Source organism: Hoplias malabaricus, chromosome 1 (genome assembly GCF_029633855.1).
Source record: "Hoplias malabaricus isolate fHopMal1 chromosome 1, fHopMal1.hap1, whole genome shotgun sequence".
Lineage (NCBI taxonomy): Eukaryota > Metazoa > Chordata > Actinopteri > Characiformes > Erythrinidae > Hoplias > Hoplias malabaricus.
In genome coordinates this window covers 49,345,010-49,372,398 of record NC_089800.1, presented here as the reverse complement: position 1 = coordinate 49,372,398, position 27,389 = coordinate 49,345,010, and the positions used below count along the sequence as shown (strand labels likewise).

Below are 27,389 nucleotides of genomic sequence, written 5' to 3'. Positions count from 1 at the left end.
GATCATGTGACCTATTTAATTTCATTCATTCATTAATCATCTGTGACAAATGTGATGATAATGTACCATTACTTTTTCAGGAGGCATCTCCAGTCAAGGTGTCCGTGGCTGAAATGGCAGGAAAGTTTAAAGGCCACGTACTGCCAAAACCAATGAATGAGGAGGTAACACCTTTTATTGTTTTTTTTTTTTTTTTTTTTGTGTATGTCACACATAAAGAATGATCTTTTTCATTTTTTCTTATTCCTGCAACTGAATGTTCTGTAGTTACTGTCCCAAAGATAGAATGTGAAAGACTTGTATTATATTGGTATAAATCAGTCTAAATCACTATTACAATGCAAATACATGTGTTTCATTTAAAATTAATTTAACGTCAATTACACCAAACCAAAACACACTAATGCTTATGAGAATATTCTTGAATGCAGCAATGTGTAAAAGTCATAGGAACCTAGGATTATTATTTTTTTTAAATAATATAGCATTGTAAAAAATGTGGTATTTTTATAAAATTATATGTATTTGCAATAAAAACATAAGATAATAACTTTAAAAAAAATACTGAACTGCCACAAGGGGGTTTGGAAAGGGTTAAATCAACATTCACACAGAATATCTCTGCTTACTGTAATAATGTTTTTATTCTAGTGTGAGGAGTATTTGTTTGTTTCACTGTTCAGAACAAATTATTATTTAAATCTCATTTTCTAAGTCTCAAGTCTAAAATGTTTGCACAGTACTGTATATTGTAGCAAGTCTGACAAAATATTGTTTTATTCTCGTAGAAAAATCCTGCTAAGAGTCCCCCATGCTCCTTGGAGTTACACAACCAGACAGACGCTGAGAGTGAGCAGGAGGTGAGAACTGAACATTTGCTGTTCTGATAACTTACTGCTACACATAAAGTGTGAACAGACAACGTAAATAAGATCCTCCACAACAAATAATTAAGGCAGCGTTGTTGTTCTCACTTAGTTTTATTTAATGGTGTTTATAGTAACACTTCTGGATATGTAAGTATTCAATTTACTTGTTAACAAGCACTTCCCAAGCACTGTCTTCTTCTGAGTTTCAGAAACCTGCTGTGCCTTCACATCTCCCCAAAGGCAAGCTGAAGAGTTCTCCTTTAATTGAGAAACTGCAGGTAACAGTTTTTTTTTTTTCTGAAAATGTATTCCTTTAATATAAAACTGTTATGTATGGCATGCTATATGGAGGGCGGCACGGTGGCGCAGCAGGCAGGGGCCTGGAGGTTGTGGGTTCGAGTCCCGCTCCGGGTGACTGTCTGTGAGGAGTGTGGTGTGTTCTCCCTGTGTCTGCATGGGTTTCCTCCGGGTGACTGTCTGTGAGGAGTGTGGTGTGTTCTCCCTGTGTCTGCATGGGTTTCCTCCGGGTGACTGTCTGTGAGGAGTGTGGTGTGGTCTCCCTGTGTCTGCATGGGTTTCCTCCGGGTGACTGTCTGTGAGGAGTGTGGTGTGTTCTCCCTGTGTCTGCATGGGTTTCCTCCGGGTGACTGTCTGTGAGGAGTGTGGTGTGTTCTCCCTGTGTCTGCATGGGTTTCCTCCGGGTGACTGTCTGTGAGGAGTGTGGTGTGTTCTCCCTGTGTCTGCATGGGTTTCTTCCGGGTGACTGTCTGTGAGGAGTGTGGTGTGTTCTCCCTGTGTTTGCATGGGTTTCCTCCGGGTGACTGTCTGTGAGGATTGTGGTGTGTTCTCCCTGTGTCTGCATGGGTTTCCTCCGGGTGACTGTCTGTGAGGAGTGTGGTGTGTTCTCCCTGTGTCTGCATGGGTTTCCTCCGGGTGACTGTCTGTGAGGAGTGTGGTGTGTTCTCCCTGTGTCTGCATGGGTTTCCTCCGGGTGACTGTCTGTGAGGAGTGTGGTGTGTTCTCCCTGTGTCTGCATGGGTTTCCTCCGGGTGACTGTCTGTGAGGAGTGTGGTGTGTTCTCCCTGTGTCTGCATGGGTTTCCTCCAGGTGACTGTCTGTGAGGAGTGTGGTGTGTTGGTAGGTGGATTGGCGACTCAAAAGTGTCCGTAGGTGTGAGTGTGTGTGCCGCCCTGTGAAGGACTGGTGCTCCCTGCCTTCCACCCAGTGATTCCAGGTAGGCTCTGGACCCACCGCGACCCTGAATTGGATAAGTGCTTACAGACAATGAATGAATGAATGCTATATGGTAAAAACAGCCAGAAAATGCATATGTGCATCAACATATAGGCCTCTACACCAAGTGCCTGTAAGTATGTATGGTATCATATTTGCCAGCTTTCTGCTGAATATTTTTAAGCATTTTTGGCATAGATGTAAATTGTATAGTTATTACAAATAAGTAAATCATGCTAATTTGAGCAGCACCTTTACAACTGTACAATACTTAATGCTCATCAGGTTGTGAATGGACAGTTTTATATCTAATCTGAAAGCATTGCTTGGCCCAATGTCTGAGTGCTTAAAGGCTTTGAGGGAAATGGGCATTGGGCATTAGTTTAAAACATATATAATGTCCGAGATATAAACCCATGCTCATATTATATGGGTCTATTAATTATTACATTTTATACAACAAACAACAAAACATACTAAAGCAAATCTCATCATGGTCACATCATCTCAGAAACAACTGCTGTAGCCTACCTTTGCTCCAGTTCCTGTTGCTGTGCTGCCCCCTAGTGTTCAGTAACTGCAGCACTACAGTCAAAGAGCTCTAGATTTGGAAAGAGCGCGGGGGAGGGTTGTGTTGCTCTGGCTTTGGCTGACCCAAGCTCTCGTACTAATGAGATAAAGACTTGGATATTCTCCACGGGGTGCTGAGTCTTCCTAGTCTCCACGTATCAGCCATGGGACAAAGGGGCTGCCGCTTCTCCCTCTTCCTCTTCTCTCCTCTACGGGTATGACTCTTTTATGACTGATCTGAAGGAGCTTTTTGTAATTCCCAGTAAGGAATAAGGATAAGGGCTCGTTGTTCTACACTGAGGGGTTCAGTTTGTGTTTTGCTCAGCTGTGCTTGGTTCAGGTTGGCTGTAATATTGTGAAGGTTGGGCTGCACTCAATGTTTATTTGATATAGAACTTTTAAAGTATAGGGTGCACTCATATATTCAATTTACAAAGATGTTTCTATAACGATTCATCAGCTGAAATCTCTTGAGAGGTGGTTCATCTATTGTGAATATTTCACTAAACGTGTTATATATGATATAATGACATGTTTCCTCTTTTCCTTGGAAATGTTCATCTATTCACTGCTGTATGTGACCTGTGTTAGTTAATTTCAGGTGTATGCTCTCCAGTACTAACCGAATTGAGGTTAGGTCAGGTGACCTCAGACAGCTCTTCTGGTTCAGCTGTCTATTAGAACTCTAAGCTCTTCTTATTGCCGGGTGATTCAGTCAAGCAGTTCAGACTTGGTCAAATCACCAGGCGAGTGTTTATTTTCCACTCTCTCCAAAGGAACATTTCTCCAGTCACGTTACATGCTTGTCTTATAGAAAGACGTAAGCCGAACAATTTGGCAGAAATGTTTTTCACTTCAGTAATGTGAATTTAATCGTGATTATTCTTAGTAAATCCACAGGTGGATATTCTGGCCTGTGGCCAGATGATGACCACATCCACTTTTTGTGATTTGAGGATTTTTGCGCAGGATAGTCAGTCAGTTGTTAGTTGTTGTGATGTGACGACCCATGATGCTTTGGTTGTTTCTGACTGATCTAACTACTCTAAACTCAGTTCACCACCCCTTTGTTATTAGGTTCATTTCCCTACTAAATATTCCTAAGGCTGGAAGCAAAATTGAGTTCTCTGAAGGCGCAGTCTATTATTCTCCCACACATTTTGAAACAGCCAATATACTGACACCCATTGGCCTAAATATATCAGACATTTGAGTCTATTATAAACATGTAAATGTGAGGACCCATTCTACAAAGAATCACCTGGTTCATTAAAGGTTGAATGAAAATATTGTTTGCTAGTTTCTGGTGCTAAAACTGATTTCTCCTTTAAAATAAATATATAATATAATATAATGCTAAGGCAACATATTATGTTTTTCACCTCATTTTTCTTCCCTTATAGGCCAACCTTGCTTTTACTCCCACAACTCTTATCTCTACACCCAAAAGCCCGGAAGTGAAGCAGCGCTCCTCACCGCTCTGTCCCCTCGGCCCCTGTGACTCTCTCAGCCCCACGCTGAGGCCCCATCAGCTGAACACTGAGGAGGAGCTGCCCGTCAGCTTCGAGCAGCCAGCTGAGGGCACCCCACTCCACAACATCAATAAGGTCTGAATACTTTAAGCCTATTGTACATTGTGTGATAAACTTCGTCTATAAGATTGATGCATATCACACTGCATGAGATCCAGCACCTGAAATTTGACTAAAATTTTGGACACTTCCAGAACTTTGTAGAATATCACACAAATCTCCTGCCATGCAGCCTGTCATTTCACGTTCGAAGTGAGATGCACAAACATGATCTTGATAGTTGTCATATGGTATAAACATGCTTGTTCTGAGTTCAGAAAGTGAAGTGTAAAGTTATATTAAAGGTTGTAGTTACACTGCTACTGCCACTTCAAATGACATCTATAAGAAGAGGTGAATGTCTCAAGCCCAAACTGCATGTTTAGATCCTTTACCTTATAACGAAACCAGTAAAGAGTCCAGATTCATGTTCTTTGTTTCCCTTCAACTTTCATTATAACATTATTTAGTGTTATAACTTCTGTTGTAACACTTATGGTTAAAACTAGTCACAATTAGTAATTACATGATTGGTTGTATAACCAATTTTGGTCCACACAAGACAGTCCTGTAATCTGCCTTTCAGAATAGTAGTTTGGATTGTCATGAACATCAAAAAGTGCACTGTGTGCTTTTGAAAAGGACAGACTGCCAGGTACACTACAGCTTAGCATTATTAAGTGACAAATGATCATGTCTACCAGTGAAACATCAGCTGTCAGGTTGTTGATCATCTGTGAATTTTATGAGTTGTTACATTCAGTTCCACTTTCTGTATGGATGCTGCTGGTGTTACTGGAACACTTCTGAATTGAGTGTGAACTTAACAGTATTAAGCGCTATAAAAGGGATTTGTCCTGTATTTAGCTCACGTGTGAGTGTGGCCTAAGAGACTTACCATGACTCCCTCTATCCTGTGTGTGCAAAGACATCACGCAAAACAAAATGTCAAACTGCATAGACACGGTCACACTTTGCATTAAAGTAGAATTGAGATCATGTGTTAGTTATGACATAGTTACACAAGTTAAGATGTTTTCTGAGACTACGCTCCACATATGTCTAAAAAGACCAGCAATGGAGGATGAAAACTGTAATCTCTTTAACCTACTTTCCGTCACACCTTTATACCTCTGCCTTTATACCTCTGCCTATAAAGTCCGATTCACAAATTAACAAACAAGACTTTGACATGCCTTTGCTGTGTTATGATCAAAGAAAATTGAGCTGAAACTTATAATTATCTTATGAACAGTTTACAGATCACAGGTGGCTGCTTCACAGTTGTTTTGCCCTTAGACAAGGTCACTATAACCACACCTATATTCATTCACTAAGGACTTTAAAATTGCTGAAAATAGTACATTTCTGAACAATATTTGTAAGAGCCTAGCAGCGTTAGCTTGTCTACATGCATTATTTTAGTAAGGCACTGAAGTAAATATACTTGGAAATAATTTGAGCCAAATGCCCTGAAAGCGAAAAACAAATTTAGAAAAAGTACCAACGTAAATGTAAATTGAGCACTGTACTGTACACTGTAAACCTGAATAAGTGCAGAACTAAAAAAATAATGTAAGTTCATAAACTCAAATGTCAGAAGTATGCACACATACCGTAAGTGTCTACTACTTCTACTGCTTAATACCACTCAAAGAAATATCAATTTCTGGTACTCAATACTATAAACTAATCTAACCATAAATTTATTCATTGTCTATGCCAAGGTGCCAGTCCATCACAGGGCACCACACACTCACACTTATGGACACTCTTGCACGGCCAGTCCACCTACCAATGTGTATTCTTGCACTGTGGGGGAACACCCCAAACTCCTCAGGGCAGTGACCTAATGTGGGACTCGACCCCACGACTCTGGAGTTATGTGCCAGTGAACCCCAGATCATCCACCATCTGAACTGAAAATGACTGCACTGTGACTTCAGACGTCATGCTGCATAAACTCATAACATTTAAGTTCAGTTAAATCAATCATACACAGCTATTTTTACTTAAAACCACAAACAGGACTCAATCAAAGTTTCGCTGTTACACAAACTCAAAAAGAAGACATTTTTGAAATTAACTTAATTTGAATTAAATTAAATTAAACTTTTTTTCAATATATTTTAAGTTAGAATCACTCAGTCCAGTTAATTACTTTGAACATTAGGGTTTACAGTGTGTTCTGTACCACAGAATCTTCATCAACAGACAATTGTATGATTTTTGTTGTTCATACATTATACTAATTTTAAGGTTTAAATTTTTTCATAGTTTTCAATCCAACATTTTTCAGTTTTTTGGGTAATGCTGTTATTCTGGCAGTTTCTTATTATTGTGTCTATTGATAGAACGTGTTCAGGCGGAACGGTCATTTCTCACCATTTTCAGCTAAACTCTGTGTCTGAAAGTTTGATACTTCTCTGCATTATTCTTCATATAGTCTGTGCAGGAATATGTTGTCACCGCACAATGTCCGCTGCATCTCTGACGTGCTGAAAAACATTTGACTCAAACTGATAATAAAATAATAAACAGCTGTTAAATTCTATTAATTATTGGTTGAAATATATAATTATTTAATGCCAATTTCTATTCAGTCAGAATGATTGTCACAACTAATCAACAGTTCACTACCGACATGGTGCACAATTGTTACTCAGATGTTTGGGTTGTTTTCCTCATAGAGTCGTGTCCGGCTGTCTTTCAATCGGAGACCACCCACTCGTCAGCACAGAAAGTCAGCAGGTGAGGAGGTGGTGGCAGATTCTCACGAGAGAAACACTTCTCCACACAGTCCTGAGAAGAACGGGGAGGTGTTCAGTGCTCCTCAAGAGGAGAAAGCGGAGGACCTCAAAGATGTCATTGTTATGACTGACCAAGACACTGAACCACAGGAGGGAGACAGCCAGGAAAATGGGGGGAATAATGTTATCCAAGTGGTGATTGAGGAAGTGGTAACTGGAGACAAGGGCTCAGAACAACTCCAGGATACCAATCTGGTAGAAACCCAACAAGAGGAAAAACCAAGTGAGAAACAAAGTCCAGAACAAATGGAAGGTGTGGAAGAAGGGGGCACGCTGCTCCCCACAGAGGGGGATGAAGAAATAAAGGTATGGCTACCTAAAATGTTTAAGTTAAGTAAGCAAAAGTAGTTTTAAAATTAGGCGATATAAATTCTAACTGGACAGTAATAATTCTGCATTATTTGTAATTTACTTGTATATTCACTGACTCCCCAAAATGTAATGTATGCAGTGTAAATGTGGGGAAGTTAAGAGACAAATACATGAAACACTGCATATCTTTTATGCCAAATTTAGTGAGTCAGCGAAGACCTGGCATTAATTTTTGATTATTTGAAAAGCATTGCACTGTAGCAACAAGGCTAATGGTGCAAACGAGTGATGGAAGTATATACTCACCAATTTGCACGGTGGAGACCACATGCCTAAATCATCATAATGCTCACCTCACACTGAGTTGTTAGAATATGTCTGCTGTCCTTCTGTTTTGATTTTGTACTTTAAAGCAAGTGTGTAGTGACTTCTGGTTGTTTCGAACAGTTCCCCCACCCCCAACAAACCAGTAACATTTTATAAGTGAAGTGATGAGTCCTCATTCTTGTTTTTTTTGGTACTTTTTATTTCTATTTCAATTTAATGAGAGACAAAAAAAGAAGAAATACGTTTTGAAATTAAAATGGGGAATTCTTCTTTGAATCATTTTTAAACTTTGTTTTTTTCTCTTCAGGTTTTAGAACAAATCGTCTGAAGACTGAAACGGACCGAGCTTTATCTGCAAAGAAGTGAAAAGGTTGATTGAGGACACAAAATGAGGAGAGGAAGGATAAACTGACTAAAAAACAATATTTTTATGACCAAGGACCTGGTGTTCTGATACTGTTACATACAGGGTTAGATTACCTAAACAAATGATGTCAATAATCCTTCCCTTTACAAAGCCCTGCAGCAACTACCTTAGCTATTTACATGCCTTGGATGATTGACTATACAGAGAGTGGTCTCAGAACACTGACATATTTTTACACGGGGATCAGAAAGTAAGACAATGTATTAACTTTTGTGATCTGTTCATCAGCTGTGCTCTTATTTTCTTGATTGCTGTTTTACCGAAATCAGTGAAGGCCTATTATTCAACTTCTTGAACTGTGTTTAAACTTTCGTCTCTCTTTGAGCTTGCGTAGCAAATGAGCATTTCAATGCTAACTGAATGCAGACAAGATACTTAGACGTCAGTACCTATGCAAATGATGGACTGTGATAAAGCAAACTGTATTAGGGGCTTCTGAGGTGGATTAGTCATTCACTGAATAATGATTAACCTATATTTCTGCTGTGCTGCACTTGATGAACATTTGCTGTAGAAAACTGATTAAAGAGCTTGATTTTATATTTTAAAGATTTTTTTCTCCCTTATAAACATTTCCAGAGGGGAAAAGGTGTATATATATGGAATACTTATTAAAGTGTCAATAAGGATTATGTATTAATTTTGCAAAGAAAAATTAAGAGTCATTAAGACAGACATAAAGAGTCCTTCAATGGAATGTGGTCAAGTAAGTGTTACAAATATAAAACCTGGTGTTGCAAAACCTTTTTTAAACATGTAAGGTTAACCCACTACATTCATTCATTCATAATCTATAAGCGCTTTTCTTGCCTACCCGGAATCACTGGGCGCAAGGTGGGAATACACCCTGGAGGGGGCGCCAGTCCTTCACAGGGCAACTAACCCACTACATCTGATTTTAAAAACATAAATTGATATACATCATACACTACAAATACCAATTCACAACCCCAGTTTTGTGTTTATTAAACACATGAGCATGCTTGTTAGAAGGAAAATCTCCTCAGGGAAAACTACCACTTGCGCTTAAAAGCACTGTTACCTCTCTTTCCTTCATGAAGTGTCCTTGTATGGCATTGGAGACGTTTGAGATTCCTCCTAAAGCAGGAACCCACTGGTTTATTCCATTGGTTTTTGATCTATGAAGAATAGCACAGTTCAAATCTGCAAATAAAACAAATAAATGCTTAATATGTTTATTAAAATTAAAATGCATCTGAATGAATATTAGCAAAAGAGTTGAAGAGGAGAAATAGAGCCACTTCCTTGCTTTCCAATACATTATACAAGACTCAGTGAGAACATTTGAATCTATTTTAATCAGTAAATAAACCATGCGGCCAAGTTTTCTGGTTTATCAAACTGCCTGATAAAAACAAGGCTCAGCTTCTTGTTGTAACTTTCCATTCCACCTAAAACAGTGCAGTAGTTACAGGTGAACCCAAATAACTTTGTTATTGCAAAGTGGAGAGGCCCATTTTTCCCTTATTATAGTTTGGTAATGAGTTTAAAAATTACATTTCAAACTCACTGGCAATGAGTACAAATACATATTAAGTGAATACTATTTTAATAATAAGTTTCACATAAAATATTTCAACTGGGAAACGCGTATTCATTCAAACTGTAAATGTGACTGGAATTACCGCATTTGAAATGTATTTTGAGCTCAAACTTGCATGTAGGTGTGGAATCTTTAAATTCAAACTTAGGATTACATTTTTGTTGTGGATATTCTTCATTTTAGCGTTTGTCCTGATATGCCTCCATCGTTGTCTGCACTTTGTGATTTAGTCAGCAGCCTCAGACACAGTTCCCATAAATTAGAGCTGGTTTAGATTCGGTTTTAGTTCACGAAAGAAAACCAAAGAAAGTAGAAAACCTACACTGTCCCTTACGACTGTGTGTTCAGGGAAGGCCCCGTCCCCTGCGCTGTGATCGGTCAAAAGTTCACACACATACTGACAGGTGATGACTCAGGCGCTCTTGTTTAACGTCATCATGCATTATATGGATGTCAGCCACAAATGTTGTATTTGCTAATATATATATATATATAAACACTATTAAAGCCTATTACTTATATAAGCCACTGTCAAAAAAAGACGTTGTCATACATTTGTCTTGTTGGAATCAAAGATCTATATCTATAGAAATAAAGGAAAAGCTGAAGAGTGTAAGAAAAAGAAAAGACTCATGGCCAGTCATAGTAAAGGGGCGTGGCTTGTCTGGATATGGGCGTGGACACAGATCCTGCTCACCTGCTCCTCCTGAGGCTCTTGTGGAATGTAAGACGAGGAGAAGGAATATGAACGACTATGACGGACTCGCCTAGAAGATAATAACACGGTTTCTTATTTTAAACGATAAGCCTGATTTCTGTTTAATGTAGCTAACTTGTTGAAGCATTATACCGTGTTAGTTTGTCTTTGGAAGGACCAGGCTAGAAGTCAGTCAGGCAGCAAGTCCCTTGCGAAACTTTGATCAAAGAAAAATGCCCATTATTTCCGGGTAAGGATCGTGTGAAGGAATACACGCTGGGAAAATACCAAAATGGAATTAACGCCTCTGAAAGCACAGCCCGACAACAATAACGTCGAAAATGGAGTAACGATTGAGGTTAGTTCCAATAACATTTTTCTTTCTCCGTTTATCTAGTCCTTTCACTGTGGCCAGGGAAGCAGTGTCTCAAGGCTTCTCTTAGAGGTGACTCTTTCCTCATGAACGAGGGCTGATGATATAATTGATTTATTTAATTGTAGGGTTTAGTATAAAAACGCATATTTAACAGTGACAGTGGAGCTTTATGACAGAATTTAAGGTCTGTATGTGGCTGAACAAGTACAAACACGCCCCTTGGAGCAGCCTGAACCTGCTTGTATTGTTGTAGTAGAATTTAAATAATGAATTTTCTCACCACAGTTGTGTGACAACCTTTCTTTACCTCTCTTAATTTTTTGGTGGTCTACCAGCAAAGCCAGACTACAACACTTACAACCTCAAAATGAAAGCCAAGCTCTAAAGTGCTGTGAGGTGAATGTGTGGATGTTTGTAAATTGGTGTTTTTTTGTGTCATTGTACAAACCTTTGTTGCATTTAAACCTTGCTGTTTGGGTTTTATAGTCTTTGTTTGTTATACCTAGTAGAGGGTGAATTGACAATTTTGAAACCATGCCAAAATTAATCAGTGCTACATTAATGTGCTACCAAGATTTCTCTCAGATTGAAAATAGAAGAGATATTGTTTTTCCATAATATGGGTCCTTTCAGTGGAACAGAAAGTAGGCTAGGTATTAGATCCATTTACCTGTGTTTGCCATGATGCCACGTTGAAGTTCAGTTTGCTGTGTAAACAGAAATATGTCTCCATCAACTTACCACCTGTACCTCAACGCTTTATGATCATGATATTCATGATCCCATTCCCAGGTGTCCACAGAAAACGGAACCTGTTCAAACCAGCCTACATCAGGTGAACCTGAAGAAGATGGTTTACTCTCTACTACAGAGGTAGTCACTTTTTCCTCTTGCAATTCAATGTTATAATGTATCTATATGAGGTGTAAATTTACAGTCTGGATACATTATGAAGTTTGTGCTGTCACCTCATATACCTCATTATATCATTTCTTCTTCTACTCCATTATATTGAAACTACTGCTTTGAATTTACTTGCATGGTGTTGTTGAAGACTTTTGTAGGCACCTTTTTGAAAAAAATCAAGCCGAGCCTCTCAAAGCTTGATAACAAAATTAAGTTCTTCTGCTGAGAACCAGCTAACTACGAAAGACAGTTGGGCTTGGAGCGATTGAATATGCAAGAGCATGATGGAGGGATGTAATGAAAACATTCATAAAATAACATTAAATAACCTGAAGACACATTATAGTCCTACAGCAGCAAGCATTGTTGTTTGTATTTTAGCACAATTGTCAGCACCTACCCAAGCTAATAAATCCAGATGGATCCATACGCACCTCATGAACAAGAGAGAATCTGCATAGGGTAATGGTTACGGTAATTAATTAGTTAACTAAATGATTGGCTGATTAAGTAATTCATTCATTCAGTCATGTTCTGTATCCACTTAATCCTGATCAGGGTCACACTAGTCTACACAGAATCATTGGGCACCAGGCAGGAGCACGGCCTGCTCTGTGGGCAAGTTCTTTAATGTGTCATGTCCCACAGCACCCACAACACCTTTTTATATTTAGATATAACATCTTTTTTAAAAAAAATAAAAATAAAAATGTATATATTTAGTACATTTGTAGTACTGCAACTACCCTTACACGTAACAAAACAACGTTTTGACTGGGGCAGAACTTGCCCCAGTACATAACTTTTACACTTCTAACATGACTAGTTTCTCACTTCCTCACGTTTGCTGAGATGTTGACTCATTCCGCTTAGATTTGTAACTAGGTCAGAAGTGGGAACGTGTGTAAAAGGGGAAAAAAAAAATTATGTACACACACAGAGATGTCTGTGTCAACTTTTTTAAATGAATTCACCATTTGATCACATTATAGAAATGCTCCAAAATTACTATTATTAATAATACAGTCTTTTTACATTCACTTCCATTGAACATTAAGAAGGTTTTTCCCTTGTCCTGTAAAGTTACTGTTTTGGGAGATAAGTTTTTAATATGTGTGTGTGGCGTATTAATGTGAATTTGTTTCCATTTTCAGGGTGCTACAAGCAATGGAGACCAAAATGTATGTGATAAACCTGATAAGAAGGTATCTCTCTCTGACTGTATTTGACCACCACTGCTACTTTGCTCTTTTTTTTTTCAGCATCCCTCGTCTCATTCACAATATTTGTTGGTACTTCCTGATCACCTAGAGCCTGTGTCACAAAGAAGGTTCAGTTTTGGGACAATGTTTTTAAAATAATATTCATCTACTCAAACCTAACAAATACAACCACAGTGAACCCCCTTTTTACAACAGTTAACGACTTTGTTGCCTCAGGTTTAGATACTTTAGCTGGGCTTGAGCACTGTGCATGTTGAGGACAATTATGATTTATGAAAACGTGATGAGAAACAATGAGGATTTGAGTGGCATTTTTATCAAAAACAAAATATATGTAGAAAGAAAAGCATTTATAAATCGCAGAAAGTCAGCCTCTGTGTTAATAATTATCTTTGTATTTATGTAAAAAATATATTTTACTTATCCTGCTGAAAGAGATTTTGCATAACTTATGCTGCGTTTGTTTGAAATAGGCAGTGAAATGGTTGCTGTGTCTTTATTTTTACACTCTAGCTTTTATGTGTAAATTTAAAAAATAACAAATGGCAGCACCAAAAAAGGAGATTTTAAAAAAGTACTGCAGATGTTTATCTCTGCCAGCGTATCCATAGTCCACATGTTATTTGCTATTTAAACAGCCAAGGAGCAGTTTAGGCATGCCGCACAATTTCCCTAGCTCTCTAAAAATGACCATTGTTGTGAAATCGACAATCCTCGGGTGCACTGTCCTAACTTCACTCAAAAGTTCCTGAATTGCACCAAGCTATGTTTTAAATAGCTCTCTTCCAGAGGAAAACCATATAACATCAATTTCCCCTTTTTAGTAGCACTGCTTATTCATACTCAGCAGTGGAACCTTGTGTTTTGTCTCATGAGCATACCTTTACTTTGATAAATACTGATTATTAATAAAAGTAACAGTCCCCCCATTGGGAATTGTTTTGCTCCACACCGAAGGCATCGAACAATGTCAAACCAAAGCACAAACTGAAACAAGACAACCCAGTCAGTGTTTTGTGGGTTTCCTAATTCAGAAAACAAGATAAAATTGCAGTTCCTATTTTGATCAGTTTTGATCAATATCCAGCTAAAGCTCCAGAGGCTTTAGAATTGAGCTCCAGAGTTTGAGAATTCCCATTCACAGCACTGGACCCACATGCATGTGAGAGCAAAGACAAGGCTCAACAGAAGAAAACAGACAGGGAGGATGGTAAATAAAAAGAACAAAGTGAAAACCAAAGTTGTTCCTTTCACTTTGGTGCACTTGGGTTGAACATGGGCTCATTGTCATTTAAGAACAGGTTCTGAAACCACTCAATCTGAAGAGGGGTGCTAAATCCAGGTGAAACTGGTGCAGTTGACCCCATTAATTTGACCAAAGAATTTTAGAGACATTTCATTAAGACCTCAGAGAACTATGATAGCATGTAGAAGTGTATTGAATATGTCCCTTTAAGTAATATATTTAAAAAATCTCTCCCCTGTATAATGTAATAAAATGACATTTATTTTGTTTAGCTCATTTTTTTTTTATTGATTTTAGTTCACGGTTTAATATTAATTCATTAGTTTCACTGTTTAACCAGTGTCTAGGGTTTCAATAAATTATATCTAGGCAGGATTCCATGTTTATTTGAATATGAAAATCTACAGCATGTTAATTCCACTCAGGCTTGTCTTATTTGCATGATAAAATACATGCTGTAAGACTTCGTGAGGACAATCGTGTTAGTGGTTTTCCAAACAAGAGGGGTGTGTGTGTGTGTGTGTTTTGTACATCTGTAGTGTAATCAATGTATGGCAGAATATGCTGCTGCTGATCAGTATGTGTTCTATAATTTAATGTCTTCTTAAAGACTTGTGTATATACTGTTGTGTTAATATTAACTCTGGTCTTGTATAAAGCATAGGGGGCTGGACATTAAAACATTGAAAAAGGAGCTGACTGAAAAAGTAGTTGGAGAAGTCAGACTGTGGATGATTATTCTTGTCGTCTTGATCCTCATCATTTTAGTCATTTTGCTGATCTCTCTTTTCTGCTCAGGTACTGCACTTCACAACACACTTTAATAATAAATGCACATGTAAATGTTGATATACATATGGAGCTGTTACACAGAATCTTCCTGTATCTAATTTGCAGCCTATAGGGCTGTACCAATCATAAATACTAACGTAAAGTTCGGAATTCTTCACGCCAAATTGCCCGATCGCACACAAGTGCATTCCCGATTCATTCTAGAGATGCTTAAAAAATGAGTGACTGTCTAAAACCGTCCACAGAACTAAAACTACAACCTTTGATTAAGTGCAAATAAATAAAGAATAAAAGTAATTAGCATCCTCAAATACGTCTAGAGCCAACATTTTAAACATATCACATTTAGCATTAACACAATACTCGTCTTTGATATGGACTTTGATAAGTTTGCATCAAACTCTTACAGTCTGAATGTAGTTGTTAAGTGAAATATGTAGTTGTTAAGTGTAATCATTTGAAATATAGTTGCTTGAATATACAACCACACATTTGGCCAGCTTCATTTCATTTGTAAATGTACACCCATTCCTTCCATTAAGGCCAGCAATGCATTTGAAAAATTAAAATAGGTGGCAGATTAATTCTAGCAATTAGGTCATAGAACTAAATAATGTTTGTCAGACACTACAGTCAAAGCAGTTTGTCAGGCACTATACAGTACGTAGTTGATTTAACTGTTGCACAAAATGATTCATTGTCCCTAAGTTTTTTATAAATACCCATTTAATCTAAAAATTATTTTGAGTAAAGGGGATCTTCGCTTGGATGCTGTTTAATTACTGTGTTCCTTGCTCACCCAGGTTCTCAGGAGGACTCAGACGACAAGTATGATGCTTCGTTATTTACAGTGCCCCTCTTCTTCAGGGGAAATTTTATACTTTCCAATCTGGGCTTTGTACAAGACCCAACGTTAGTGCCCAGTTCAGATGATCTGTTTGTAAATCTTAAACAAAAGGTAAAACATTCATAGAATGCTGTCAGTGTATAATATGGTGGGATTTTCATTTTGAGTGTAGTTGCACAGAAGCAGAGTCATTTCCTCCTTCAATTTTTTGAATGTGCCCTTTCATAACACTGATACTAAAACATTGGGCCTTACTTAGTGACTTCAGAGAAAGCATTTTGGGAACTTTGGGGGATTTCCACTAGAAGTCAGATCTAAAGTTCATTCACTTTGTGCTGTTTCTTTAAGATGTTTGTTATTCTTTCATTATGTCTCCCTCTAGCTGACAGAGATCTATACATCCTCTCATGCTTTGGAGCGCTACTTCTCTCATGCCACAATAAATACACTGAGGTAAAACTCTGTTCCCTTTATCAGTATTCATTAGTAGTTACATTTTTTTTTATTTGGTATAGCTATAAAATTGTATAAAGGTTTCAATGTATAAAATAGTAACACAGCTCCAGGGACCTGGAGGTTGTGGGTTAGACTCCTGCTCTGGGTGATTGTCTGTGAGGAGTGTGGTGTTTCCTCCCACGGTCCAAAAAAAACACACTGGGTGTGAGTGTGTGAGTGAGTCATTCTGTGACAGGACTGGCATCCGCTTCAAGAGTTGTTAATGGTAGTGCTGTGCAAAAGTTAGAGACCACCCTTCATTTATTTAGTTTCCAGTCATAATGACCATTAAATAAAAAGTATTAATTTGTAGTTGATATTATAGAATATGAATTAATAGGAATGAGTCAAATAATAAATAGTGAAACAAAAATATTTTTAAACAAGATTGCAACACAACATTATGAAATGGTTATTTAAAACATTGATTTCAAGTTGAAAATCTTAGCCTAGGTGCAACCACATAGAAGCATTTCAAAAATAAGGACTTTTATTTGTGATCCTAAGCAGGGTGGTGCATTATTTGTTTTCTTTTTGTTTTTTCTTTGATACTTTGTTCATTTTACTTTCTGTTTCTTTTTCTTTCTCTTTCTTTATTTAAATTTTGGGGAAAAAAAGGACATGAATGTCACTTCTATTTTTATAGATGCTGTGGTGACTTTCATGATTTTAATCAAAAAACACTTTATAAAATTCTGAGGATGCTTCAAATCGCTTTACTCCTGGGTTGGTAACGGTTTAGTTCCCAGTGCGGTACAGTGACTGCATTACTGCAGATGCTGCACCTAACCTACGGTCAACCTCACGATCCCTCTTCCCATCACTTGTGAACAAGAACCCGAGATACTTGAACTTCTTCACTAGGGGTAGGTTCTCCCCCCTCTACCTGAAGGGAGCATGCCATCTGTTTCCGTCCATGGAGATAACGGCTGCAGACTACGCAATTGAATGCTGGAGGCTTCCGTGCGAATAAGCAAGAACAACATTGTCCACAAACAACCGAGCCCCTCGATGGACTGCCAAGGATGCGTACACAGCACAAACTCTGAGAGTACAAGGACTGTACGGCTTGCCGGACTGTCCCTGGCACCCCATAGTTTCACAGCCAGGATGAAATCAGCATTGTTCCTCCTAGGTTCGATTATCGGACAGATTCTCCTTTCCAGCACCCTGGCATAGACTTTTCCTGGGTAGCTGAGAAGTGTGATGCCACAATAATTGGCACACTTTCTCCGGTCCCCTTTTTTAAAAATGGGAACCACCACCCTGGTTTGCCAATCCAAAGGCACCATTCCGAGGCCCATGCAATATTGTAGAGGTGTGTCATTCAAGACAGCCCCACAATATCAAGTGCCTTCATTATCTCTGGGTGAATCTCATCCACCACTGGGGCTTTGCCACTGCGAAGCTTTTTCACTACCTCAGTGACTTCAACCAAGGAAATGGAATCTGATACCCCAGATACTTCCGGCTCTACCTACTGCACAGAAGGCATGTCTCTTGGGTTAAGGAGTTCCTCAAAGTGCTCCTTCCAACGCCCAACAACACGCTCAGTCGAGTTCAGAGTTTCACCATCCTTGCTGAGCACAGCTTGGACAGAGTCCCCCTCCCGAGCTGTCGGAGTGTTTTCCAGAACCTCTTTGAGGCCGCCCGGAAGTCATTCTCCCTGACCACTCCAAACTCCTTCCATGCTCTGAATTTTGCTTCAGCAACTGCCACAGCTGCAGCCTTTTTCGCCTGCCATTACCCATCCGCAGAATCAGAAGTTTGCCAAGTCTGAAAAGCCTTCTTCTTCCGCTTGACAGTTTCCCTCACCCCATGGTGTCCACCAATGGGTTCTTGCCACCATAACAGGCACTGACAAGCTTTTGACAACAGCTATATGCAGCTGCTTCCAAAATGGAAGTCCATTCAGACTCCATTTCCCCCCCACCTCCTCCGGAACATGTGAGAAGTTCTCTCTGAGGTGAGAGTTGAAATCCATCCGGACAGAGTCCTCTGCCAGCTTTACCCAGCACACCCTCACTATACGTTTGGGCCTACCAGGTCTGTCCGGCAGATTTTCCCCCGAGGTGGTGATCAGCTGACAGCTTAGCCCCTCTCTTTACCCGAGTATCCAAAACATATGGCCTCAGATCAGAAGAAATGACCACAAAGTCAGCCCAGGGTGCTCTGGTACCAAGTACACTTATGAGAAACCTTATGTTCAAACATGGTATTCATTATGGACAAACCATGACTAGCACAGAAGTCCAACAACATCGCACCACTCGGGTTCAGATCAGGCAGGCCGTTCCTCCCAATCACTCCTCTCCAGGTTTCCCAGTCAATGGGAAACAATCTCCAAGAAGGCCGAACACCCTGAGCTGCTGTTTGGTTCATACGCAGACACAACAGTCAAAGTTTTCCTCTCTGTAAGCCAGTGCCGCATTGAGGCGACCCTTTGTTTACTGGGTCAAACTCCAGTTGTACAGCCGCCAGCCGGGGACTTGAGTATCCCCACACCTCTCACCCTGTGCAACTCCTGAGTAGGAGAGAGACCAACCCCTATCGAGGAGTTTGGTTCAGAACCCACACTTTGTGTAGAGGTGAGCCCAACTATATCTAGTTGGTATCTCTCAACCTCATGTACCAGCTCTGGCTCCTTCCCCCCAGTGAGGTCAGGTTACACCAACAACCAGTTTCCGCTGACAAGTTTCACAACACCAGGGGCCCCTAAGCCCCCGCTCTGTGCCCGATGGGCATTGCACCATACCCCTACTCTGGATCTTGCGGGGGGTGAGCCCACATGATCCTCACACGCTGCCTTTTCGGGTTGTGCCCGGCCGGGTTACGTGGACTGCCCGGCCACCAGACACTTGCTGTCTGACACTACCCCCAGGCCTGGCTCCAGGAGTAGGTCCCGGTAACCCTCTCCCGGGCAGGGTACACTTTAATCCTTTCAAGATTTTCAAGAGGTGCTTCTTGGAGCGTGTTAGTCTGGATCTTCACTCCAGACCTTGCTGTGAGAGACCCTACTGGGAGCTAACACCTCCTGTCGACATAGCACTGGAGGTTATGAGACCACACAAGCCCTTCCATCACAACAAGGTCTCGATATGAGTTTCAGTGAAAAAAAAAATTATATATATATATATATACACACATATTAATCCACCTTAAAAGACACTGAGCTTCTAAACATAAACAAACCAGAGAACAGTGTTTCCTCATAAATGTAGATGATGCATTTAAAACCTAGAAATAAGTTGTCATCTGTCAAAACCTTTTTTTTTTTTTTTTAAACTTATATTTTTGACACAATCTGTTGAATTATCCAAACAGCTGTTTTAATGTGAAATGCACAGAAATTCAAATGTCCCCTCTCTTTGTTTCAGACACAGAAATGCTACTGTCCAGTATGATTTGAAGTTTATGATGCCTTCAGAGCATGAGGAGTTGACACGGTATACTCTGAGCAGAGAATTTGTATACAGTGTATTTCTCCAAAAGCTGATGGACCAAAAACCTGATGACCCTCTTTACATCCAGCCTTCTTCACTCACCATGCAGGTTAACATTGAGATGGATCATATTTAACTATAACAAAAACATTTTAGGCATTGCACAACAAATGATACAGATCATGTTTGTCTTATGCATAGAGGCTAAAAGATGGATTTTTAAATACTTTCTAGAATTTTTTTCCAATTTGAATATTTTATGGGGTGCATATTGAGCACCAATTTTGAGGACATTAATTAAATTTGAATAAACTGTCATTTTAGTGGTCATTTCCTGCTGAAAGTACATTTTATTTGATTTTATGCTGTAAAATTAGCTAAAAATGACACTGTACATTTGGCAGTGACATACATAAAGATTCTTCTTCTTTTTTTTGCAGACGGGAAACGGAACCGATTAACTGAACCTGTTAATATGTTGTTTTCTACTAATTCCTGGATATGATAATCATTTGAGAACACTCGATGCTGGATAACTCTTTTTACGTGTCTCCTCGCCATACCCAGTTCTACTGATTTTAAGTTTTTTTTTTAACGGATATCAAGAGACAGCTTGCAATTTATTTAAAGTTCAAAGACCTTTGCAAATGTAATCTTTTTGCCATTATACTTCTAACTTGGATGTAAATACCAATTCTGCCTTCATTTTAAGCCTGTTTTTAATGTTTGTGGTGTAAACATACTGCAAGCCTTGCTGCAGTCTTGATAAGAACATAAACTCTTCTGTATATTAGCTAAGGACTTCTCACAATTCTTTACTGTTTCCATTGTACACAGCATGTAAATTTCCCCATTCATGTGAAAGGGCACATTAAATCTAGTCTTCCTCCTATCTACTCTAAATCCACACCCTCTGTTTCCACTTTCTGATCATAAGCTTATTATGTTTACTGTGCCTCTTGCTACGCAAAAGTGCAGTTCTTTCCGTAAGATCGAGGGTTTGGACAGGTTAACCAGTCCATCTCTTCTGCCTTCTCAGTTGTTTCTGCTCCTTCTTCTCCTGAAGATCATGCTACAATGCTAAATACATTCCTTTGAGTCTCTAAATACACTAGCCCATCTAGAAACTGAAACTGTGTTATGAAACTTCTTAAACCCCTTGAAAGCACCGTAGCTGCCTCTCCTGCACTCAGTAACACTTTCCTACATGTCTTTGAATAAAAAAACTGTTAACATCAACAGCTCTCTGGCACCTTCTGTTATAGTTGCTGCTTCTAATCTCTCTTCTACTCTTTGCAATGCGTATTCTTCCTCTTTTCATACCGTTAATTCTTCTTATATTGCTGATATCATTACTTCTTCTAAGACTACAAGTTGCTCTCTTGATCCACTTCCTGTAATTTTAACTAAAGTCTGCCCTGGTTGCTCAACTTACAACTCTTAGTAACCAGTCTTTGCTTCTTGGTCAGTTTCCCTCATCCTACAAGATTGCCGCAGTTACGTCCGTACTCCATTTATAAACAAACAAACAAAACCTGGTCTGGAACCATCAGATTTATATCTGCTGTCACTCAAGGAGTTCCCCAGGGATCAGTCCTTGGACCAGATCAACCTCAGTACCAGATCCATTAAAGATCCACCCCTTGCTCACCTGGAAACCTGATTATCACAAATCAAGAACTGGATGAAACAAAACTTGCTCTTGCTAAACAGTAATAAAAATGAACTACTCCTTACTGGCACCAAGTCAACTCTCAAAAAATCTCCCCTCTTACTTTTTACACTGATGATATTTCTGTGTCTTTATCCTCTCTTGTTCATGATATGGGCGACTCCACACTCTCATTCAACGCCCATGTCCACTCGTTGTTAAAACAACATTCTTCTACTTGCATAACATCTCTAAAAGCAGACCAACCCAATCTTTCATTTCCTGTTGGCTGGACTACTGTAACTATTTTTCTTACTGGTTTCTGCTACTCATCTATTCCATCTCACTCCTTCATAACTGTCTGATCATCTTCCCTATAAACCCTCCTGCACCCTCAGAGGAAGGCTTTGGTGCCCAAGATTTTTCTAGATTTGCACCTCAACTCTGGAATTCTCTTCCTCCACTGGTTAAAACGCAATTCTATATCCATATTTAAATCCAATCTTAAATCATATCTTTTCACACTTGCATATAATCTGCCTCAAGCCTAATCTGTTCTTGCACTGTGTCCTGTCCTGTTATATCTAGCTCTTTCTGTGTTCTTGCTGTCTGTTTTTTACATTGTGTATTACAAATTGTAAGTGTCTTTGTGTTCCTGAAAAGTTCTACTACTACTATTATTATTATTATTATTATTATTAAACAGCCAAGCAAATTTTATTTACTTTGAGGGAATAGCTACTTCATGGATCAAATGGCAAATCCAAATGACCATGAGAAATTGGTGAAAGTACTGAAAAGTTTCAGTTGCAGTACTAGTGTTTTCAGTGAACAATAAATTACTTTAAAATAATAATTAGCACAGTATTATTTTATATGTAACAATTAGTTTTTGTAATAGCCACTAGGTGGCGCTGTTGGTTCATAAGGCCTGAAGTGCTAGTCAAGGTTACATTATTTGATCTGTTTCTACAGTGCATTTCCCTCATTTTTTTTTTTTTTTTAAAGTTTAATCTGTATTTTTTTTACTGAAATATTTTATGTTCGTGGTGTCATTTAAATGTTGGTATCCAATACCGTTTATAAACAAAGTCAATTTAAACATCTATTTTTAGTCATATTTCAGTTAAGTGTTATTTTTAATTTGAATTCACACATTCTAACAAATAAATAATCATAGTAATAATGAAAGTATACTGATTTTGTGTGTATTTAGAGGACACATTTTTGCACTTGACAAATTATGAAAAAATGTAAATGTTAAGCTTAATTTTTTCATGTTTTCTGATGCTCATTACTGTCTTGAGGACAGAATTACAGTGTAAAGCCACTAATAAAAAGCCAGAAAGATGTTAAGGCAGTCCTCCACACCAGTGTAGTGTAACACAGTTCTGTAAATTCCAGATCAACGATGTAAAGCTCAGTTCCAACTTACATTCACACTTTTACTTAAAACGGTCCTTAAAGGGAAAACCCACATATGATTGTTTACTAAGGATTGAGGGTTTCTGTTTAAGTACAAGGAAACACTGGGCATTTTAAAACACAAATCCCTTGTGAATATAAAGTGAGTGAACCTATTAGTCATATTACAAAGGGAAAGCTGCTGAATGTTTTACTGTGTTAGTGCCAAGCCTGACCACCTCTGCCAGTGAAGCTGCTTCACGCTGTATAAAGTCGCGCACACAAGGCTTTTTATAAAGCTCCTAACAAGATCACTAGGCTCAAGCTGTTCCTGCTGTTGGACCAAAGCGTACTGTCTGGTTTAAAATTCTGCCAAGTTAGATATTTCAAAACCAAGGGCAGCAGAGCTAGTTTAAATTTCTATTTCATTTTCTTTGTCACCTTAATTACAATTTATTGCCTTCATTTTAAGAAGAACAACTGATAATTTACATAATTACATTAGGTACAAATTAGAACAGGTCCATAGAAACAAAAATAAACCATCTTCACAGGTACTAAATTAGAAGACATTTTTGACAAATAAATATAAAGCTTGGTAACCAAGAGGTTTTCCAGACCTTACTCAGAGGAACGATGTGTGAACAAAATGTCTGAATCATTTGTACTGTACTTTACCCAGACTTGTTCCTGCCATTTCCACAGTACAGTTTCTGGGTAATATCAGAGTGAGTGCCTGTGTGAATAGAACCAGTAATGCTCTAAAGAATTAAGGCCGTGCCCCCTACACAAGCTGCACCGCTTCATGCCTAAAGCAGGCAGAACACTTCCAGCTGTACGCTGCATAGTCCGGAAAATGTTCAGACCTAATTCTTAGGACCTTTTCTGGAATTTTTATGTGAAAATGACTTGTGAGACATCAGCAAAAACGTTTAATACGACTTTTTAAAATCATTCAGTTACTGAGCTATCGCTAATAATATTAGCAAGCATTGGCTAACTAGTGCTGCTTGACTAGCGAAGCTAAAAACGAAGACTACTAATGTGCTAATAACATTTATAAAATTATTCATTCAAAATGAAACATGTTACATGTTAGTGGTATTTCTGGATATTTATTTATTCATTCATTATCTGTAAGCGCTTATCCAGTTCAGGGTCACAGTGGGTCCAAAGCCTACCTGGAATCATTGGGCCCAAGTAAATTTGTATCCTTCAAGTGATGATTACAGAATATTTAGGGAAGTTAAATAGATTTAGCTGAGGAAACATTTACATAACCTTAGCCAAAGTTGTGGGAACAGGCATTGTTAGCAGTGTCAAAATAAAACTGCCCATCTCTCAGTGTTTGTCTACAAAGATTTGTCTCTCAGACCATGACATTTGAGTGTTTTTCCATCACACACTGTCTGCTTGACCTAATCCTTCTGAGAAAGCCTATTTGTTCAGGTCAGAGTCGCTCACTAATCAATTCCAACGTGAATGAGCTTTAAATACCTCACCGGAGTCATTTGGAGTGTCGTCACAAAAGTCCTCACAGATCCAGTGGAGTTCCCAAAAGGCTTAACTTCAGTCCTAGTTGCATTACAAAAATGTCTACCTGCACTATGTTTTACTAAATGAGACAGTTGTGAGCCTGTTTTCTGTTTATTGGGTGCATTAACCATATGTCTATTATCGCGGGCTCTTTTATCAGGTACACAAAGTAGTGCCGCTCACCACCCCTTTAGGTGGTTATGCTGCAAGAAAATATAGACCTAATCTATTTAACCTAAATGCAAAGCCAGTGTTACAAATCACTCTCTCACTCTTAAAAAAAACACACATTACGGTTATTTTAAATATTAACATGCAGCAGAAGTAACAAGTAACACAAGATCTGGATCATTTGATGCAGTCAAGCTATAATTTTCAGCATTTGATGGTTACTAATGGATCTCTCTCTCTTATACACACACACCTAGACATGACACGGTACGATGAGGGGCATTCCTGCCTATGACCATATATAGAACATCATTACAGTAGAGGCTGTTACAGCAGTAAAAGGGGACAAACTACCCATCAATACACAGGATGTCTGAACTTATTTGGGCTGAGTACATGTGCAAAATCCTTTGCTTTTTGTTATGTCATTAAACTCTAGATTGGTTGTAGTAATCCAGATCTGGTAGAAATTGGAGGCTGCTCTTCATTTGCATTTTTTGAAGCAACGTCACAGTAACCCAGACCTAAGAAAAAAAATCTTTTTTAATCAGCCTGTAGTGCTTTAAACCTGATTTAGCAGAAGCACTACTATTTTTTTTTGACAGTGATTAGGTAATTCAAACAAGCCTTGTTTACACCAACATAGTACACTCTTAATTAAATTCCATCCAGCTCGGAATGGATAGGTTTGTATCCTCTGCAAATTCAATGGGACAACTAATGGTTTACCTGATGTTTTGGGAAAATAAACATTGTTATATGAAAATAGATATTAAATCATTCTAAGTCAACAAATTGTACCCAGATAAATCTGTTGTTTTTTAGACGTATATAAGTCTGGCTCTGTTGGGTGTTCCAAGTGTGTTACAGAGTAGCTCTGCCTTACTCTGTGTTTGGACTGATCTTCTGTTAATCGTCTGAGACCAGATTTACTAAAATGGGAACACAGATCTTTGATAGCTTTATTGATTGGAACACATCCTCTTCATCTGACCATCCATGTCTGGCTGGCTGCTGGCTCCTGCTACATTAAGACTGCTCTCAGAACTCACTGATAGATAAGGTCAAGAAACGTTGAGCTTTGTTTGGCAAACAAGCAGTGTTCATCCATGCCATTATGCCCATGTTTTTGGGAAGTGTTCTTGAGCCCATGCAGTGATTTCCATTACAGAAATTCAGTGCTCTCTCAGGGCCTGAAGACCACAACCAGCTAACAGTGGTTTTTGTCCCTTTCATAATGAGATTTCACTCTGTTCATTGAAACTTTTAATAAATAAATGTACTGCAGATGAAGAAATCCCTAGGATCTGTTTTTAAGTTGAGAAGCATTGTTCATGAACTGTTTAACTATTTGCCTGTGCAGCTATTCATAGAATAGTGAACCCCTCTCCATCTCTACTTCTCAAAGGCCTCTCTGAGATTATATTTTTAAACCCAATCATGTCTGTCACCTGTGGGAAATGAATCTAATTAATCTAATTAACTAGCATTACACAACTGTAACAATATTTTGTTTCCCATCCCAACTTTTTTGGAACCTGTTGCTGGCATCGACTAAATTTTTTTTAAACAATACTTATTTAATTTTCAACATTTGAAATATTGTTCTTGTACTATTTTCAGTTAAATATTGTGTTGAAATCATTTGCATATCATTGCATTTTGTTTTTACTTAAGGCAAGTTTATTTATAGAGCACCTTTTATACACAATGGCAATTGTAAGTGCTTTACAAAACAGTACTGAAAAAGTACAGAAGAATTAAAAATGTAAATTTAAAAGCAATTAAAATACAATTTTTAAACAGTGCAAATGCTGCATAAACCCAAAAAATCTAAGCATTACCTCAAAGGCTTTTGCACAGATAGTTGCAATTAATAAAATAGTACATTGTGAAACAATAGAAAAACAGTAAATTAGAATTTAAAGAAGATTTAAAGTGCTGTTACAGAAAAAGTGAAGAATATTTTAAACTGAGCTCTAAGCATTCTTAATTATGAATGTTTTTAGTCTTGATTTTAAAATGTCTAATGGTGTGCATCTTCTAATGTTCTCTGTCAGCTGTTTCCATTTAAGACTAGCATAGTAGCTAAATGATGCTCCATATTAATTCATTCATTCATTCATTATCTGTAAGCGCTTATCCAGTTCAGGGTCGCGGTGGGTCCAGAGCCTACCTGGAATCATTAGACGCAAGGTGGGAATACACCCTGGAGGAGGCGCCAGTCCTTCACAGGGCGACACACACTTTTGAGTTGCCAATCCACCCACCAACATATGTTTTTGGACCATGGGAGGAAACCAGACCTCCTGGAGGAAACCTACTCAGACACAGGGAGAACACACCAAACTCCTCACAGACAGTCACCCGGAGCGGGAATCGAACCCACAACCTCCAGGTCCCTCCATGTTTAGTTTTCAAATTTAATTAATAGCAAATAAAATTGTTAGCAAATTGATCAACACTTTGTTATTTTTTCTCCAAAAAATATGTACATACATGTCCTATGAATATTCCTACTGAGCTACAAGTCTAAATGCATCTTGGAGAGTTAAACTTGGAATGTAAGGTCAGGATTGTGTGAGAGTCTAGACCTCTTAGTAGAAGTGAGCAATAGATTTCAGTGAACGTCTTAACTGAGTTTTGGGTCATGTATTTCAGCAAAGGTTTGCATGTTTTGCTGGAGGAGGGAGTTATATAAGAATTCCAGGCAGGAATCCTCCTCTCAGATGCTGCACAACCTAAAGAAAGCTCTTGCTTCTTAGAAGAGTTCAGCAGTTATCTTATTAAGGGGTTATCTCCCCTTTTACTCGCCGAAAGGTTTAAGGGCTTTGGCGGATACACACACAGGTCTGTCATTTCCTAACAACTTCAGCTAGGAGTCAGCATCGCAATCACTCCGTATTCAGGAGCTACTGC

The 27,389-nt window shown here is 38.6% G+C and overlaps 2 protein-coding genes and 1 long non-coding RNA gene across 3 annotated transcripts in view; 2 read left to right on the top strand and 1 right to left on the bottom strand.

Annotated features, from left to right (window-relative positions):
• zgc:153184 (uncharacterized protein LOC751652 homolog) overlaps positions 1-8,894 on the top strand; it is a 28,575-nt gene extending 19,681 nt beyond the window's left edge. Inside the window, exons 2-7 of the mRNA XM_066678815.1 lie at positions 81-164; positions 789-860; positions 1,079-1,147; positions 4,076-4,279; positions 6,934-7,359; positions 8,000-8,894. Of these exons, the coding sequence (XP_066534912.1) occupies positions 81-164; positions 789-860; positions 1,079-1,147; positions 4,076-4,279; positions 6,934-7,359; positions 8,000-8,020 (876 nt within the window). The 3' untranslated portion in view covers positions 8,021-8,894. The remainder of the gene's footprint in view (positions 1-80; positions 165-788; positions 861-1,078; positions 1,148-4,075; positions 4,280-6,933; positions 7,360-7,999) is intronic.
• LOC136705334 (uncharacterized) lies at positions 7,889-10,089 on the bottom strand. The gene is made up of 3 exons (XR_010804053.1): positions 9,838-10,089; positions 9,162-9,283; positions 7,889-8,044 (listed from the first exon to the last, which is right to left on the bottom strand). It is a non-coding gene; the product is annotated as an uncharacterized lncRNA (long non-coding RNA).
• A 277-nt stretch (positions 10,090-10,366) lies between these two features.
• LOC136692409 (TPA-induced transmembrane protein) lies at positions 10,367-22,633 on the top strand. Its single transcript, XM_066665789.1, has 8 exons — positions 10,367-10,738; positions 11,549-11,629; positions 12,817-12,867; positions 14,791-14,929; positions 15,727-15,881; positions 16,153-16,223; positions 19,643-19,817; positions 20,149-22,633. The coding sequence occupies exons 1-8, from the start codon at positions 10,673-10,675 to the stop codon at positions 20,167-20,169; spliced, it is 759 nt and encodes a 252-aa protein (XP_066521886.1). The 5' UTR covers positions 10,367-10,672; the 3' UTR covers positions 20,170-22,633.
• The last annotated feature ends 4,756 nt before the right edge of the window (positions 22,634-27,389 follow it).